At 48.1% G+C, this 12,277-nt stretch overlaps 1 protein-coding gene across 6 annotated transcripts in view; it reads left to right on the top strand.

The window, feature by feature from the left end:
* NR6A1 (nuclear receptor subfamily 6 group A member 1) overlaps positions 1-12,277 on the top strand; it is a 73,826-nt gene that overhangs the window by 54,031 nt on the left and 7,518 nt on the right. For 5 of the 6 annotated variants that reach the window (XM_038188062.2, XM_072025123.1, XM_013104130.5 and 2 more), the window contains 5 exons: positions 802-857; positions 2,600-2,757; positions 3,887-4,114; positions 4,763-5,017; positions 10,000-10,121. In XM_038188062.2, coding sequence (XP_038043990.1) covers positions 802-857; positions 2,600-2,757; positions 3,887-4,114; positions 4,763-5,017; positions 10,000-10,121 — 819 coding nt within the window. The remainder of the gene's footprint in view (positions 1-801; positions 858-2,599; positions 2,758-3,886; positions 4,115-4,762; positions 5,018-9,999; positions 10,122-12,277) is intronic. The other variant, XM_038188063.2, reaches the window with a different exon arrangement.

The following is a 12,277-nucleotide window of genomic DNA, read 5'->3' as shown; positions in this document are numbered from 1 at the left end:
AGCACAGTCGGTGCGGGAGGGCCGGGGCAGGACGAGCTCTGCCCAGGAGGGCTTGGTGGCGAGCCCCGGGCAGGCTGGTGCGCCAGCCCAGGTTTGTACCTGCTGTAAAAGGTGCAGAAATACCCCAGAGGGAGATGTTCCACATCAGAAGGGTGCTGCTGGACACCACGAGACTTGCGCAGTACAGGAATTTTTCCTTAAATACTGTCCCAGTTTCTGGTCCTGGAGAGCCCCCCCCAGCCCTGAGCGCAGCACGGGGGGGCAGCGGCGGCTGCAAGGTCATGGTGCAGCTGGGGAGAGCCTGCTGCCAAGTCTGCCCGGCCCGCTGGGAACGAGATTGTGCCCTGATAAACACAGGGACCCGGGCCAGAGAGCAGGTCCCCTTCTGCAGGGCTGCTCCGAGGTTGGGCTGCTGGGGAAGGGGCAGCTCAGGAGCAGCTCCAGCATCGTCTCCTTAATTGGGCTTCGCTCTGACACAGCCGCAGGGGCGAGCTGCTTTATCTCTGTGTTGTCTCCAGCATCAGCGGTGTCTGTGCTGGTGCAGCCTGCCTTGTGGTGGCCTCACCGGGCTGTGTGCTGTGGCATCAGAAATGCTGCTGTTGGCTTTTCAGTTTCTAGCAGACCTGCACATTTGTTGAATTATTTGGGGGAGCAGTAGGGTTGCTCTCCACATGCCATCTCTCAAATTAATACAATGTGATAAAGCACTGAGTGTTTCTTCATAGGAATCTGTTAGTAGGAATCTATTTTTTGATACCAAACAGTAGTGTTCCTTACCAAGATTTGTTTGTTTTCTTTCAGCAATCAGAGAGGATGGCATGCCAGGAGGCAGAAACAAAAGTATCGGGCCTGTCCAGGTGAGCACATGCAGAAATGTCTCCAGGGTTCACTTGCTCCTGTTCAGCTGACCTTGGCACACGTCTCTGCATCAGTTGGGCTTCCCTCTGCTGTGGCAGGGGAAAGGCTGGCCATTTTCTGGTGGGAATGCACGTCCTGTGCACGGGAGCTGTGTTTTCCAAGCGCTTTCCTTGCCATTACTCCTGGCTCTGGCTGCTGGGAGCTGGAGTCACGAGCAGCGTGCCCTGGGACGGGGAGGAGGCAGCGAGCTGAGCGCCTCTGGGAGGGGTCTGGGGCCGGCACTGCTGTGGCACAGCCTGCCAGCCCTGCCCCTGCCTCCTGCCAGCCCGGTGGGGATTGGGCTCCCCATCAGGTAGATGCATGTCATGAACGGTAGGTTTGTAAATAAAGTGTGGCCCCGCTTGTCTGCGGGGAGAGGACACGTCACAGCCCCAGGGGATTGCTGCAGGTGCTGGCACGGACACCCTGGGATCCCTGGGCTGTGGCTTGAGCCAGCGCAGCCGCCTGCCCTCTGTGAGCAGCACGAGGACCTCAATCCCTCCAAAGCTCCCAGTAAATCTTGCAGGCTGTGTGCTGCAATTTCTTAAGTTGTTGCAAGTGGGGCTCCCAGTAAATGTCTCGGTGATTGATGGCGCAGCTTGTCTGGAGATGCCTTGTAAAACGCGAGGTAATTCAGCACAGCAGCTTGTCCCGCACGCCTGAGAAATGATGGCTGTTTCCAGCTTGCTTCTAGAAAAGCAGCCTTTAAAAAGTTTACTGGTTATTTTAATAAAACAGAAAGAATACTGGAAGCATTTCTGTGACAGCGCACCTATGAAAGTGCTGTGCACCCCAGCGCAGAATGGCAGACGTGAAGAGCCAGGGGCCAGGCAGCTCAGGTCCCTCGTGACTGCCCAAGGAGAAAACAAGAATTAGGCAGTGTGGCCCTGCTGGCAGTCAGCATCAGGAGGGAGACAGCTCAAATAAATAAATAAAAATCCCTTAGAAATGGTACAGCATTTCCTGCTGTTTGCAAACACTGTGTTTGCAACCACATCGGTTACTAATTCCTAATCCCATGTGGGTCTATCAAGACTGGAATAAACTCTTTAAGCAATGTTAGGCTCTTGAAAATGACACTTGGAGTTCACTGCGCTGCCTTGCAGATCGCTGACTCGAGGTCTTTCCATGTTCTGTGACAGCCATGCTAAGGTACTCGCACATAATATATGAAAAAAGCCCAAAATGTTGTTGCATATTCATCACTACAGAAGCAAGCCTTCTCCTGGAGCCTACCCAGCTCCTTGAACCTTCCTACTTCTGGTCTCTCCAGTATCCTGTAGCAGTGAATTCCCTTATTTTTGTTCAGTCCATTTTAGCTTCATAAATTTTACTCTCTAATACTTGTTTTAAGCATGAGGTGCTTGATGACTTCTTCAGGTGCAGCCTGGTTCTTATCTGGGGACAAAGCAGTGAACAGCGATTCCCTATGAGCAGTTCCCCAACTAACTCAGGTTCAGCACAGCGCCTCTCCCAGTGGCTCAGCAGCTGTACCTGGAATTTTTCATGTATGTTGTTAAATGTAAAGGGGGAGTGTGGTATTTCTCAGGACACTGACGCGTTTCTGCTGGCGCAGATCAGTTCCAGCCCTGTTTGATGTGGCAGGACAGTCAGGGTGTTTGTGTATGGAAACTCTGCCGTGTTTCTCTTCTCAGTGAAAGTAGCAGCTTGGCACTAACTGTGATGATCTTATGTCTGAAAGATATCGGAGGAAGAGATTGAAAGAATTATGTCTGGACAAGAATTTGAGGGAGAGGCAAACATGTCATGGAGCAACAACGGAGACAGCGACCACAGCTCCCCTGGAAATGGAGTTTCTGAGAGCAACCAGCCTTCACCTGTTTCTACTCCATCTTCAAGGTGGGAATTACCTCTGGAAGAGTTTCGTGTTACAATAATTTTGACCCTGTTTCCCTGAGTGATACTCGGGATCAATGTAGGAAAAATTACCCTGGAATTACCTCCTCGTGTGACCTGAACGTACTGCACATTTCCTGCACGTTCTTACATCTCTAAATGCGCTTTTAGAAAGACAGCCACTGGATTGGAAATAATTGATTGAGAGGGGAAATGCTAATGAGTAAATGAAAAAAGAAGGCAATGTTGAGTTAACATTCTGATATTTGAAATAGAGTTCTTAATTTGCATTGATTTTTTTCCCCTGCAGATCATGGAAACCTGATTAGCTCTCACTGTTCCTTCTATATAAGCTCTTTTTCTCCGCTGTGCTCAGATTTTGAAAATAAATGAACTCCACTTAGGTTGCTAATTGGTGGTGTGACTTTGTCAGTTGCAGTTAGTGCTGGCCACCTGAGTCAGGATTTGACTGCAAACACGGCAAGAATCTCGGGCTTGCAGCCCAGCAGCTCTCGGTTGCATTGTAAGCTAGGAGGTATTTGTGTTCGCTGGCTGTATGAACTGCTTAATTTACAGTCCTAAATTCTGGCCCTTTAAGAAAGCAGGAGTGGAAATGCTTGCTGCAGTCAGCTCTCTCCTGTGCTCAGAATGGCTGCTCGGCAGCAGAGCCCAGTGCTTCGCTAAATGGATCTAGCTGGAGTCAGGCGCAACGCGAGGCACCTCTGCACGCTGGTATTTCCAGTGTAGCGTTTATATACAAAGGGATCTCTTCTCTTCTCTTCTCTTCTCTTCTCTTCTCTTCTCTTCTCTTCTCTTCTCTTCTCTTCTCTTCTCTTCTCTTCTCTTCTCTTCTCTTCTCTTCTCTTCTCTTCTCTTCTCTTCTCTTCTCTTCTCTTCTCTTCTCTTCTCTTCTCTTCTCTTCTCTTCTCTTCTCTTCTCTTCTCTTCTCTTCTCTTCTCTTCTCTTCTCTTCTCTTCTCTTCTCTTCTCTTCTCTTCTCTTCTCTTCTCTTCTCTTCTCTTCTCTTTTTCCTTTTCTGTTTTTATCAACATTTCTGATGGAGCTGGATTTTTAACATTTTAATGAATTGTGTGGAATTCTTGTAGTATATTAAAATGCTTTTCCCTGTCTAGTAGGTCTGTGGAGCTGAATGGATTCGCTGCACTCAGGGATCAGTATATTGGGACGCCGGTGTCCATGCACTATCAGTACCTCCCGCACCTTTTTAGCTATTCTGCTCACTCGGCTCTGATGCCCCCGCAAGCGCGCAGCCTGGACCCCCAGTCGCACAGCCTGATCAATCAGCTGGTGTCAGCGGAGGACTTGCAGCCACTCGGCACTCCGATGCTCATTGAAGACGGGTGAGTGTGCGCAGCGTGGTGGGGAGGCAGCCCCGAGCTCCACCTGCAGCTTGTCCTTCAGTGAGCTGCCCGTGTGTGCGCACGCCTGCAGCTCGTGCTGCGCAGGGTGCTGGGGGCACGGGGAGCCGGGCGTGTGCTCACAGCCCTGGGGGCATGGGGAGCAGCGTCTGGGGAGCAGCTGCAGCCACAGTGCAGGCAGCAAAACGGAGCGTGTCCCATGGCTGGGCTGTGCCCTGCCCTGGCGCTGGGGTGCACAGACCTTGGCGGGGTGCCTCGGGCTGCGCGTGCCAGGCTGAGCCTGCACGGGAGCGGGGTTTGGTGGTTTCAGCCCCGAGCCATGGTGAAGGGCTGGGGATAAGCCCCGTAGCTGGAAAAGCACACACGGCTGGAATAAAGCCGGGTGGTCAGCCTGCTGGGGCCCAGCTGCCCCCTGCCTGGGGAGAGCCCCCGCTGCCGGGGGGGCCTCCAGCCCCCGGCAGGCTCTGGCAATCGCTGCTCCCACCGCCAGGTGACACTCTGGGCACCGGCATGCCGGGCGCTCGCACACCAATTCCGGTGACATTTTCCTTGCTTTTCAAGTGCCTTGTCAGATTATGTCATTCGATGTTTTTAATTATTTCTATGCCTTCATATTAACTGTGCCTGCAGGTATAAAGTGACTCAGGCAGAGCTGTTTGCATTGTTGTGTCGTCTGGCGGATGAATTGCTTTTCAGGCAGATTGCTTGGATCAAGAAGCTGCCGTTCTTCTGTGAACTCTCGATCAAGGACTATACCTGCCTGCTCAGCTCCACCTGGCAGGAGCTGATCCTGCTTTCCTCGCTGACTGTTTACAGCAAGCAGATCTTTGGTGACCTCGCGGATGTCACCTCCAAGTACTCTCCCTCTGATGACGAGCTGCACAGGTGAGGCGCGGGGCTGAGCCCCAGGTGAGGGAGCGTGGTGTGGTGATGGGGGGCAGGCAGCGAGCAGGGTGGCCAGGAGCCTCTTCCCAGCCCCACCACCCCTGTGGGTGCTTCGCCTGCTGCTGCCTTTCTGTTTTCAAGGAAAGGTTATTCCATGCTGAGAACAAATGCTTGAGACTTCGTATGTGACAGGGGCCGTGGCTAGTCAGTGCTGAATAAAGCCTGCATTTTCAGGGCGGTGTTTGATGCTGTCTGAAGCTTCCTTTTGGTCGTGCTTTTGGAGTGGATGTCCCTGGAGCAGGGAGGGCACATGCTGTTCTGGCTCATGCTTGCAATCCTTAGGTCCAAATGCCTTCGGAAGAGCCACTTAAGTGCCCCAGGAAACCTTTTAAAAATCTGCATTTAGGGAGGTAGGACATTCACTAAATGTGACAATCTATTACATGGAAAAAGTGGGTGCACATGTATGTGTCTTCTCTGCAGGCTTCATTCAAACAATACTGTGAGATTGTATTTATAAAACCAGCAGGTTTTAACTGGTAAGAATCACAGGCTTGTTTTCTGGGGCTGGTGAGGACCAACACCTTGCATAGACTCAGTGTTTCTGAAAATTATTCCTCAGACTTAAAACGTATATGCTAGCAATTCTAGCAGGTAGAAGATAAGTGGTGTTCAGCTGCGCAAACATTTTTAGGAAGCCTGATGCACCTTTGCTTTGAGTCTCTTGTATCTGAAGGTTAATTTCCATTTAAGTACTGTCTTCTTAAAATATCATTTTATTTAACATGAAATGTTTGTCCTTCTCGCTCGCATCCCCATTAATTTTATACAGACTTAGGATTTCAATTTCAGCCTCTCTTAATGGTGACTTGTCTTAGAATTCCTCTAAATTTTCAAACTGACTGACTTACCTGGGTCCTCAGACTGTGGAGAGACAGCTGAAGGTAAATCATGTTTGGAAGCATTCTTTTGGAATTGTGCACAGAAAAAGGGCGAGACTTGTAAAATATTTCAGACCAATCCCGTGATATCAGTTTGTGTTTTCTATTGAGACTGATAGTTTTGTTTCTGTCTAGTCTCTGGGGCTTCCTGCAGCTGAAAAACACTCACGTTCTGTGTTTCCCAGTGAGTGGCCCATTTCTTTCTATTTTTTCCTGAGCTTTCTCTATATCTCTAAGAATTTTCAGTACATTTTAAAAATACTTTTTTTTTTTTCTAATTTCTTTGATAAAAGCTGATGAAGTTGATAAAATCAAACTGCAAATAAGGAAAAAAAAATAAACAGCAGCGTGGATGTAGTCCATTTCTTGTTTTTGCTTTTTAAACTAACAGCAGCTCTAACAGAGGGTCTCCATCCTGTGCTGAGCAGAGAGCTCAGTCAGAGGCTTCCCAGCTGTTGGAGGAGAAAACAGGTGCTGGTTAGATCATCTCGAGGATGGTTCTCCTGCAGCAAGGCTGTCCTCCTGCAGCACAGCTCTGCAAGCTGCCTTTGCTGTGGAGAGAATGAAACTAACTGATCTGACACTTCGGGTAACCCTGAGATACAGAACAGAAGGTCTTTAAAAATCACTTGGGCCAGTGGAACGATTGTTCACAAAGCTGGTCATCCTTATTATCAAAGTCTGCATTATTAATTGCTATCTCAGTGTTTTGATTGCATAAATTTGAAGATGTTGCAACTTTGCTGTTGTTTTTTTTTCCATAGTCTGTACTATCTGATGTTCTGAGGAACCTGCCTTTCATTTATCATTTTGGCCAGGGTGATGGTTTTTTGCGTCTTTTTCTTTTTTTCCTCTATTTTCTCTTTCTCTCCTTTCTCTTTCTTCTGTAGTCTGGGTGCCAGACAGGTCCTTCTTTTGGCAGCAGACTGAACTGCTGCCCACCCTCTGACATTTGCCCTGTTTTGTGCTCTGATAGACCTGGCAGTTCTGCAGGAGTCCGCAGGGGATCTGGGTGCTTGGTGAGCAGAGATTTAAAACACTTCTGTGTGCTCGCTCATCCCAGCGCCCAGCAGCTTCACGGGGTTCCTTTGTGAACCCCTCTCACAGCCCGGGAGGCTGACTCGGGACGGCCACGAGGAGGGGAGGACTGGCCCCAGGTGCCTCATTTCCTGGGGCAGGTCCCTGCTCGGCCCAGCCATTCATCCCGCATCTGGTGCCGCTCCTGCGAGGAGCAGCGAGGGTCACAGCAAGACACAATGCCACTTGTTCCTCTATTCAGCCTGCCCTTTGTTCCTGCTGTCCTGGTCGGAGCCTCTAAAGAGGAGTGTGCGTTTCATTTTGGGGCTGGGATAAATATGAGCGAGAGGTAAGAAAATAAGACAAAGGAGGAATCCTCGCCCTTCAGAAAGGGGCAATTCAAAGCCCACAGCCTCAAAAGGCCTTCAGAGCAGAGCCGTGCACATGGGTGAAAATAGGTGTGCTCGGGAGGGCGACGTTTCTGTAGTCTCTTCTCCTGATTTAGCTTTTCAAGTATTAATTGTCATTAGGGAAAATGGGAAAATGGCACCAAAAAGCCATTTAGCGGGAAGCTGCACAGATGAGGGATCTGAGCTGTGCCCTTTCAGTCTCAGCTGTCGTGGTGGTGGCTGCCCCAGCGTAGCTGCGCGCGGTGGGTCCCGTGCTCGTGAAAGCTGTAAGGGGACTCATAAGGAGAGGCTTTCCTTGAAGAACCTCAGCTTCCTTGAATTCTGGTGTTCGCTGATTATTACAGACTGAAGGTTGGTCTTACAGCCAGTTGAAAAAATTAATTGAAGCAGTGCTCGTCTGGCATTTTGGGGTAAATCTCAGTCTCATTTACAAAATGCCGGGAGCAATGTTAATGTTTAGGTAGGTGACAAATGAACATATGGGATGAGCTCCCGTGTTTTAATCACTTCTAACAATGGGCTGAATGTTCTCGTGGCCTGCTGGATCAAATGTTTTCTTTTATTGTGCTGTTTTTCTGTAGATGACTATGAAATGAATAGATTCCTGACCTCCCCCAGCACGCTCCTGATACCGCTTCCCTTCCCCCTCTCCCCAGCTGATCCTGATAACCCATAGCCAGAACCTCGCCTGGTGTAAACTGCGAGGAAAAGTGTGTGGAGGAGTCAGTCCTCAGGAAGAAATAGGGCTGTGAAAAACAGAACAGCTTTGTTTGGAAGGGGGAGGAAAGTATGCACAGAAAAGTAAGACAGTTCAACTGCAGGAATGAGAGAAGAGCTCTCCTGGATTTATGAAGTGATGAGTGGCTGGTAAAAATGTGCACGCTCTAAAAACAATTAAACCCACCAGACGACTGAGTGGTCTTTGTGCTCATTAACTTCTTGAGCTTTGCAATCTTGCACCTGTGAGATTTTTAATGTTAACTTGAGAGCAAGGAAACTTGTACAACTTTAGATTAGCCGACAAAGCTTTCATCGCTTACAATATTACTTTCCTGAAGAATTGACCTGAAGTTCAGATAGCTTGTTTTCACTTCTCTGAGGCCAAACTGCACCATGCATTTTACAAATAACTTTGAAGTAAACAAACATACATGCCAAAATAAGGTGTTATTCAGTGAAAAGGGTTCTATTTTCGTTCTATTCAGAGATGGCTTTCTGGCTGTGCTCTTATTCTTTGTGCTGTACAATGCCAGAGCGCAGCTGAAGCTTGCCTAAACACTTCTGTCCCACTTCTCAGGATTTATGCAATCTATGGTTTCTTTGAAACCGGTGGTATCGCAGTGAGAGGCGCTCAGGAGAGGCTGGTACTGGCCATTTGCACACGTGGGACATCGCCTGCAGGCACCGGGAGCTGCTCTGCACCCTTCAGGTTCTGCCTCTGCCTTAAATCACCTCTGGCGTGCAGGCAGGCATCTGTAACCTGGAGCCTCACTCATTTTAACAAGGATTATTTGTGCTTCTGTGCATGTCTGTGTTTGGGGAAAAGCTCCCAGCCTTACTGTGGTGTCTCACTTCAGGAAGCTCTCAGCTGACAAAGATTAGCAAAGCATAACACACGGGCAATCAGTGGGGTTGTGTGGAAGTATGGGATCTTTGTCGGTCACCAGGGGAATTTTAGGGAGGTGATGGAGGTGATCTTCCTCACCTGTCCGTTAGGTAACTGAGGGGTGCCACTGTTGTGCACGGGGCAGTGTCATTCTTCGGTATATAAACAAAGCCAATTCCAATAGCAGTGTGTGGGTAAAAGAAACTCTGGGCACGTCTGCTGCTGGCAACAGGAGGTGGTTCCTGTGCAGCGGGGTCTGGTGTCCCTGTTCCTGCAGCCCTCCCCACTGATGCAGCTGTGTTTTGGTGCTGCTCTGTTCATGTTGAAAAGCCCTGGGCAGAGCCAAAGCTTGCTGATTGCCCTGATTTTGTAAGAAAAGGATAAAATGAATGTAGCAGCTCTGTGAAATGGAGGGGTTTGTTTAATAAAGGAAGAAAAAGAAAAAAGTCAACGAGTTGGGTGTCAGGTTAGATGTCTGTTGCAGAGGACTTGTGTTCCCCTGTAACGTGCTGTAAAACAGCACCCAGCCTAACCCCCCGGGCTGGCTGAGCGGTATTGTCCAGCTGTATGGGACACAGCACACCTTGAAGGATGCCTCAGTATTTCTGCTGGCCACTTGCAGGGATAAATTCAGTTGCTGCAGGTGGCAGGAAATACAAATTGAAGAAAGGTGCCTGCCCAGTGGGGTGAGAAGGCACTATCCTGGTGGAAAGCTGGGGAAATAGAAGTGTAGAGAGGCAAAGCAGTGTGCCTACAAGCACACAAGAAGGTGCTGCACATTGCTGGCTCCATCAAACCTTAATCCCCATCAGAACAGGCTGATGATGAACTGAAACACTTGCTTCTGCTTCAACTTAATAGTCCGAGCAAACTTGAAGCAGTTTTGACAAAGATTTTTTGAATTCCATTGCAAAATTTTAGAATTTCTGTAGTTATTTTAATAAGCTTCTTACCTGTCTTGTGTGGACTGTGTCCTGAAGGTGTTCACGTATGGTCTCTGTCCTCCAGATTCAGTGAAGAGGGGATGGAGGTGATGGAGCGGTTGATCTACCTCTTTCGCAAATTTAACCAGTTGAAGGTCAGCAACGAGGAGTATGCGTGCATGAAAGCCATTAACTTCCTAAACCAAGGTGAGTCAATGAAGAGGAGGACCCAGTCCTGCCAGAGAAATTGTCTGAAACAATCTGAACAGTCTTTGCTTCCCTGATGAAAAATGGGAGGGAAGGATCTGAAACCCAGGGATGGATGTGGGCTCTGGAAACTCTGCCGTTGTACAGACAGCGCACCACGCAGTGTCATACCTACGTACCTGTGTGAGGAAGTTCTGAAAGTGAAAGAATTCATTTGCTTAGTCATTTGTATCGCCTTCAGATGTAGACACTGAGGATGGTACCTGTGCCATTTTACGTATGTAGCAACTGGGCCAGCATCAGAGTCAGACCATAGCAGAGAGACTGGTGAAACTTCCCTAGGGTACATTTGGGTGACCCTTACTTACCAACTGCTAATGAACTTCTCACCAGGCAAGGATCTGTCATCTGAAAGTGTTAGTGGTTTAGGTAGCTCTTCATGCAGTTAACTAAATGATTCTTTTAAAACGGTTAATACAACCTTTCACAGATTCCCAACTGAAAAATGTATTTGTTCATTCTTCTGCTTGAAGGGATGGCTTTGTAAAACTTGATTTTCCCTGTTTTTTTTTTTTGTTTGTTTGTTTTTTGTTTTTTTTTTAGAGCTTTTCTGTCTCTGTACAATATTTACCTTCAGGATTTATGCTTAGGTCATCTAGTTGGCTTCCTGCTATTTATCAATATATTTTCCCGTGCCTAATGTTACCTCTTTAAAATGGAAAGTATTCACGAATGAAGTATTTATATGCAAGCAATGAATTCCGCCTAATAAGGGGCTGTATCCTCCTGTTGATTAACCACTCTGTTAAAGCTGGCTGTCCAAAACATTGCAAGACCCTTGACATTTCAAAATCTTGAGTAAAGTCAGTGCAAAATGAGCTGCAGATTAATTCTTCAATGAGTGAGGAAATCCTGGTCATTTCCTAACAAATGCAGTGTGCTGAAATAGTTTGGAATCGATAGGTTTGTTGTGATTCCCTTTTCAGTAGTTGCTTGTAATTACACATCCGTGGAGCCCCTTGGGACGTTTCTTTATGTCGTGTGTGCATAAATGAAGAAAACCGTGGAGAGGCAAATGCTTAATAGATGGTGTTCAGCTGTAATTTTGGAAATGAATGTCCCCAGAGTCTTCTTGTACCGTGAAAGATAGTTGCAGTCTGTAAAAATGTGCTGAAAACTCCCTCCTCCCCCACTCGTTTTCACCAGGAGATAGTGCTGACTCTTCAATGTGTGCCCGGGCTCAGATCCGGTTTGCTTCCCTGGGCAGTTTCCTGACACTGGATAATGCACTTCTTTAGCTGTCTCCATTGTTTTCCGAAGTGTATTTTCATTAACTTCCTGCCTCCTTTTATTTTTAGTTGAAGTTTGCAATTTTTTTATGAGAAATACCTGAAAATTATTTTTAAAAGTCAGCTTTTGGGCAGCAGATCAATGCCTCTTCCGTCACATTGTCGTAGAGGAGCGAGCCGCAGGAGGCTTGTGCAGTTCCCGTGCTCCGGCCGCGCTGGATCCCTCCCAGGACACCCAGCAGCATGCAAATGTCATTGATCATGCTGAAGGGTGGCAGTGGGACTTCCTGCCCGGCTGATGGCTTGGAAATGTCTATTTTTCCTTTGTGTGCATTGCCTGACACTGGTAAAGCTAAATTTTAAAACAAGAGTTTGACCAGGCTGTAAGTGATATGACATAACTCGTGAGCAGGTGGGGAGAAATGCGACGGTACCTGGCGTTATGGAGTTTTTTATCAGCTAAAATCACCGTGTTTCTGCCTGAGGAAGTATTACAGAACTGCTGTGAGGACTAAACCTTGACACACAGCTGCCTTACAAAAGGCAGTCAGGGATTTCAGGTCTGGAGCTGTTACTTGTGATAGAGTTCACTAAGCTCTGAAGATGAGCAGCTCAGGATTTGTGCTGTTCTCATCCGTGTCGTCTGCGGAAGGAAGTCTTGCACCTGGACACCCTGCGGGTGCAGGCACACCAGGAGAGGAGTGAGATCTTAGTCTCTGGGTAACTAGACATTTGAAGTCAGCCTCCAAAACAGTGACCAGCTTAGAGTTTTAGGAATCAGTCTGTCCTTCCTGAAGAGATGGCAGTAAGCGTGAATCTGTTGTTCTCAGATGTTTTCCTCGTGTTTTCATTACTCTAATCGTATGC

Source organism: Anas platyrhynchos, chromosome 18 (genome assembly GCF_047663525.1).
Source record: "Anas platyrhynchos isolate ZD024472 breed Pekin duck chromosome 18, IASCAAS_PekinDuck_T2T, whole genome shotgun sequence".
In the NCBI taxonomy this organism is placed as follows: Eukaryota; Metazoa; Chordata; class Aves; order Anseriformes; family Anatidae; genus Anas; species Anas platyrhynchos.
This window is presented reverse-complemented; position numbering and strand designations above follow the sequence as displayed.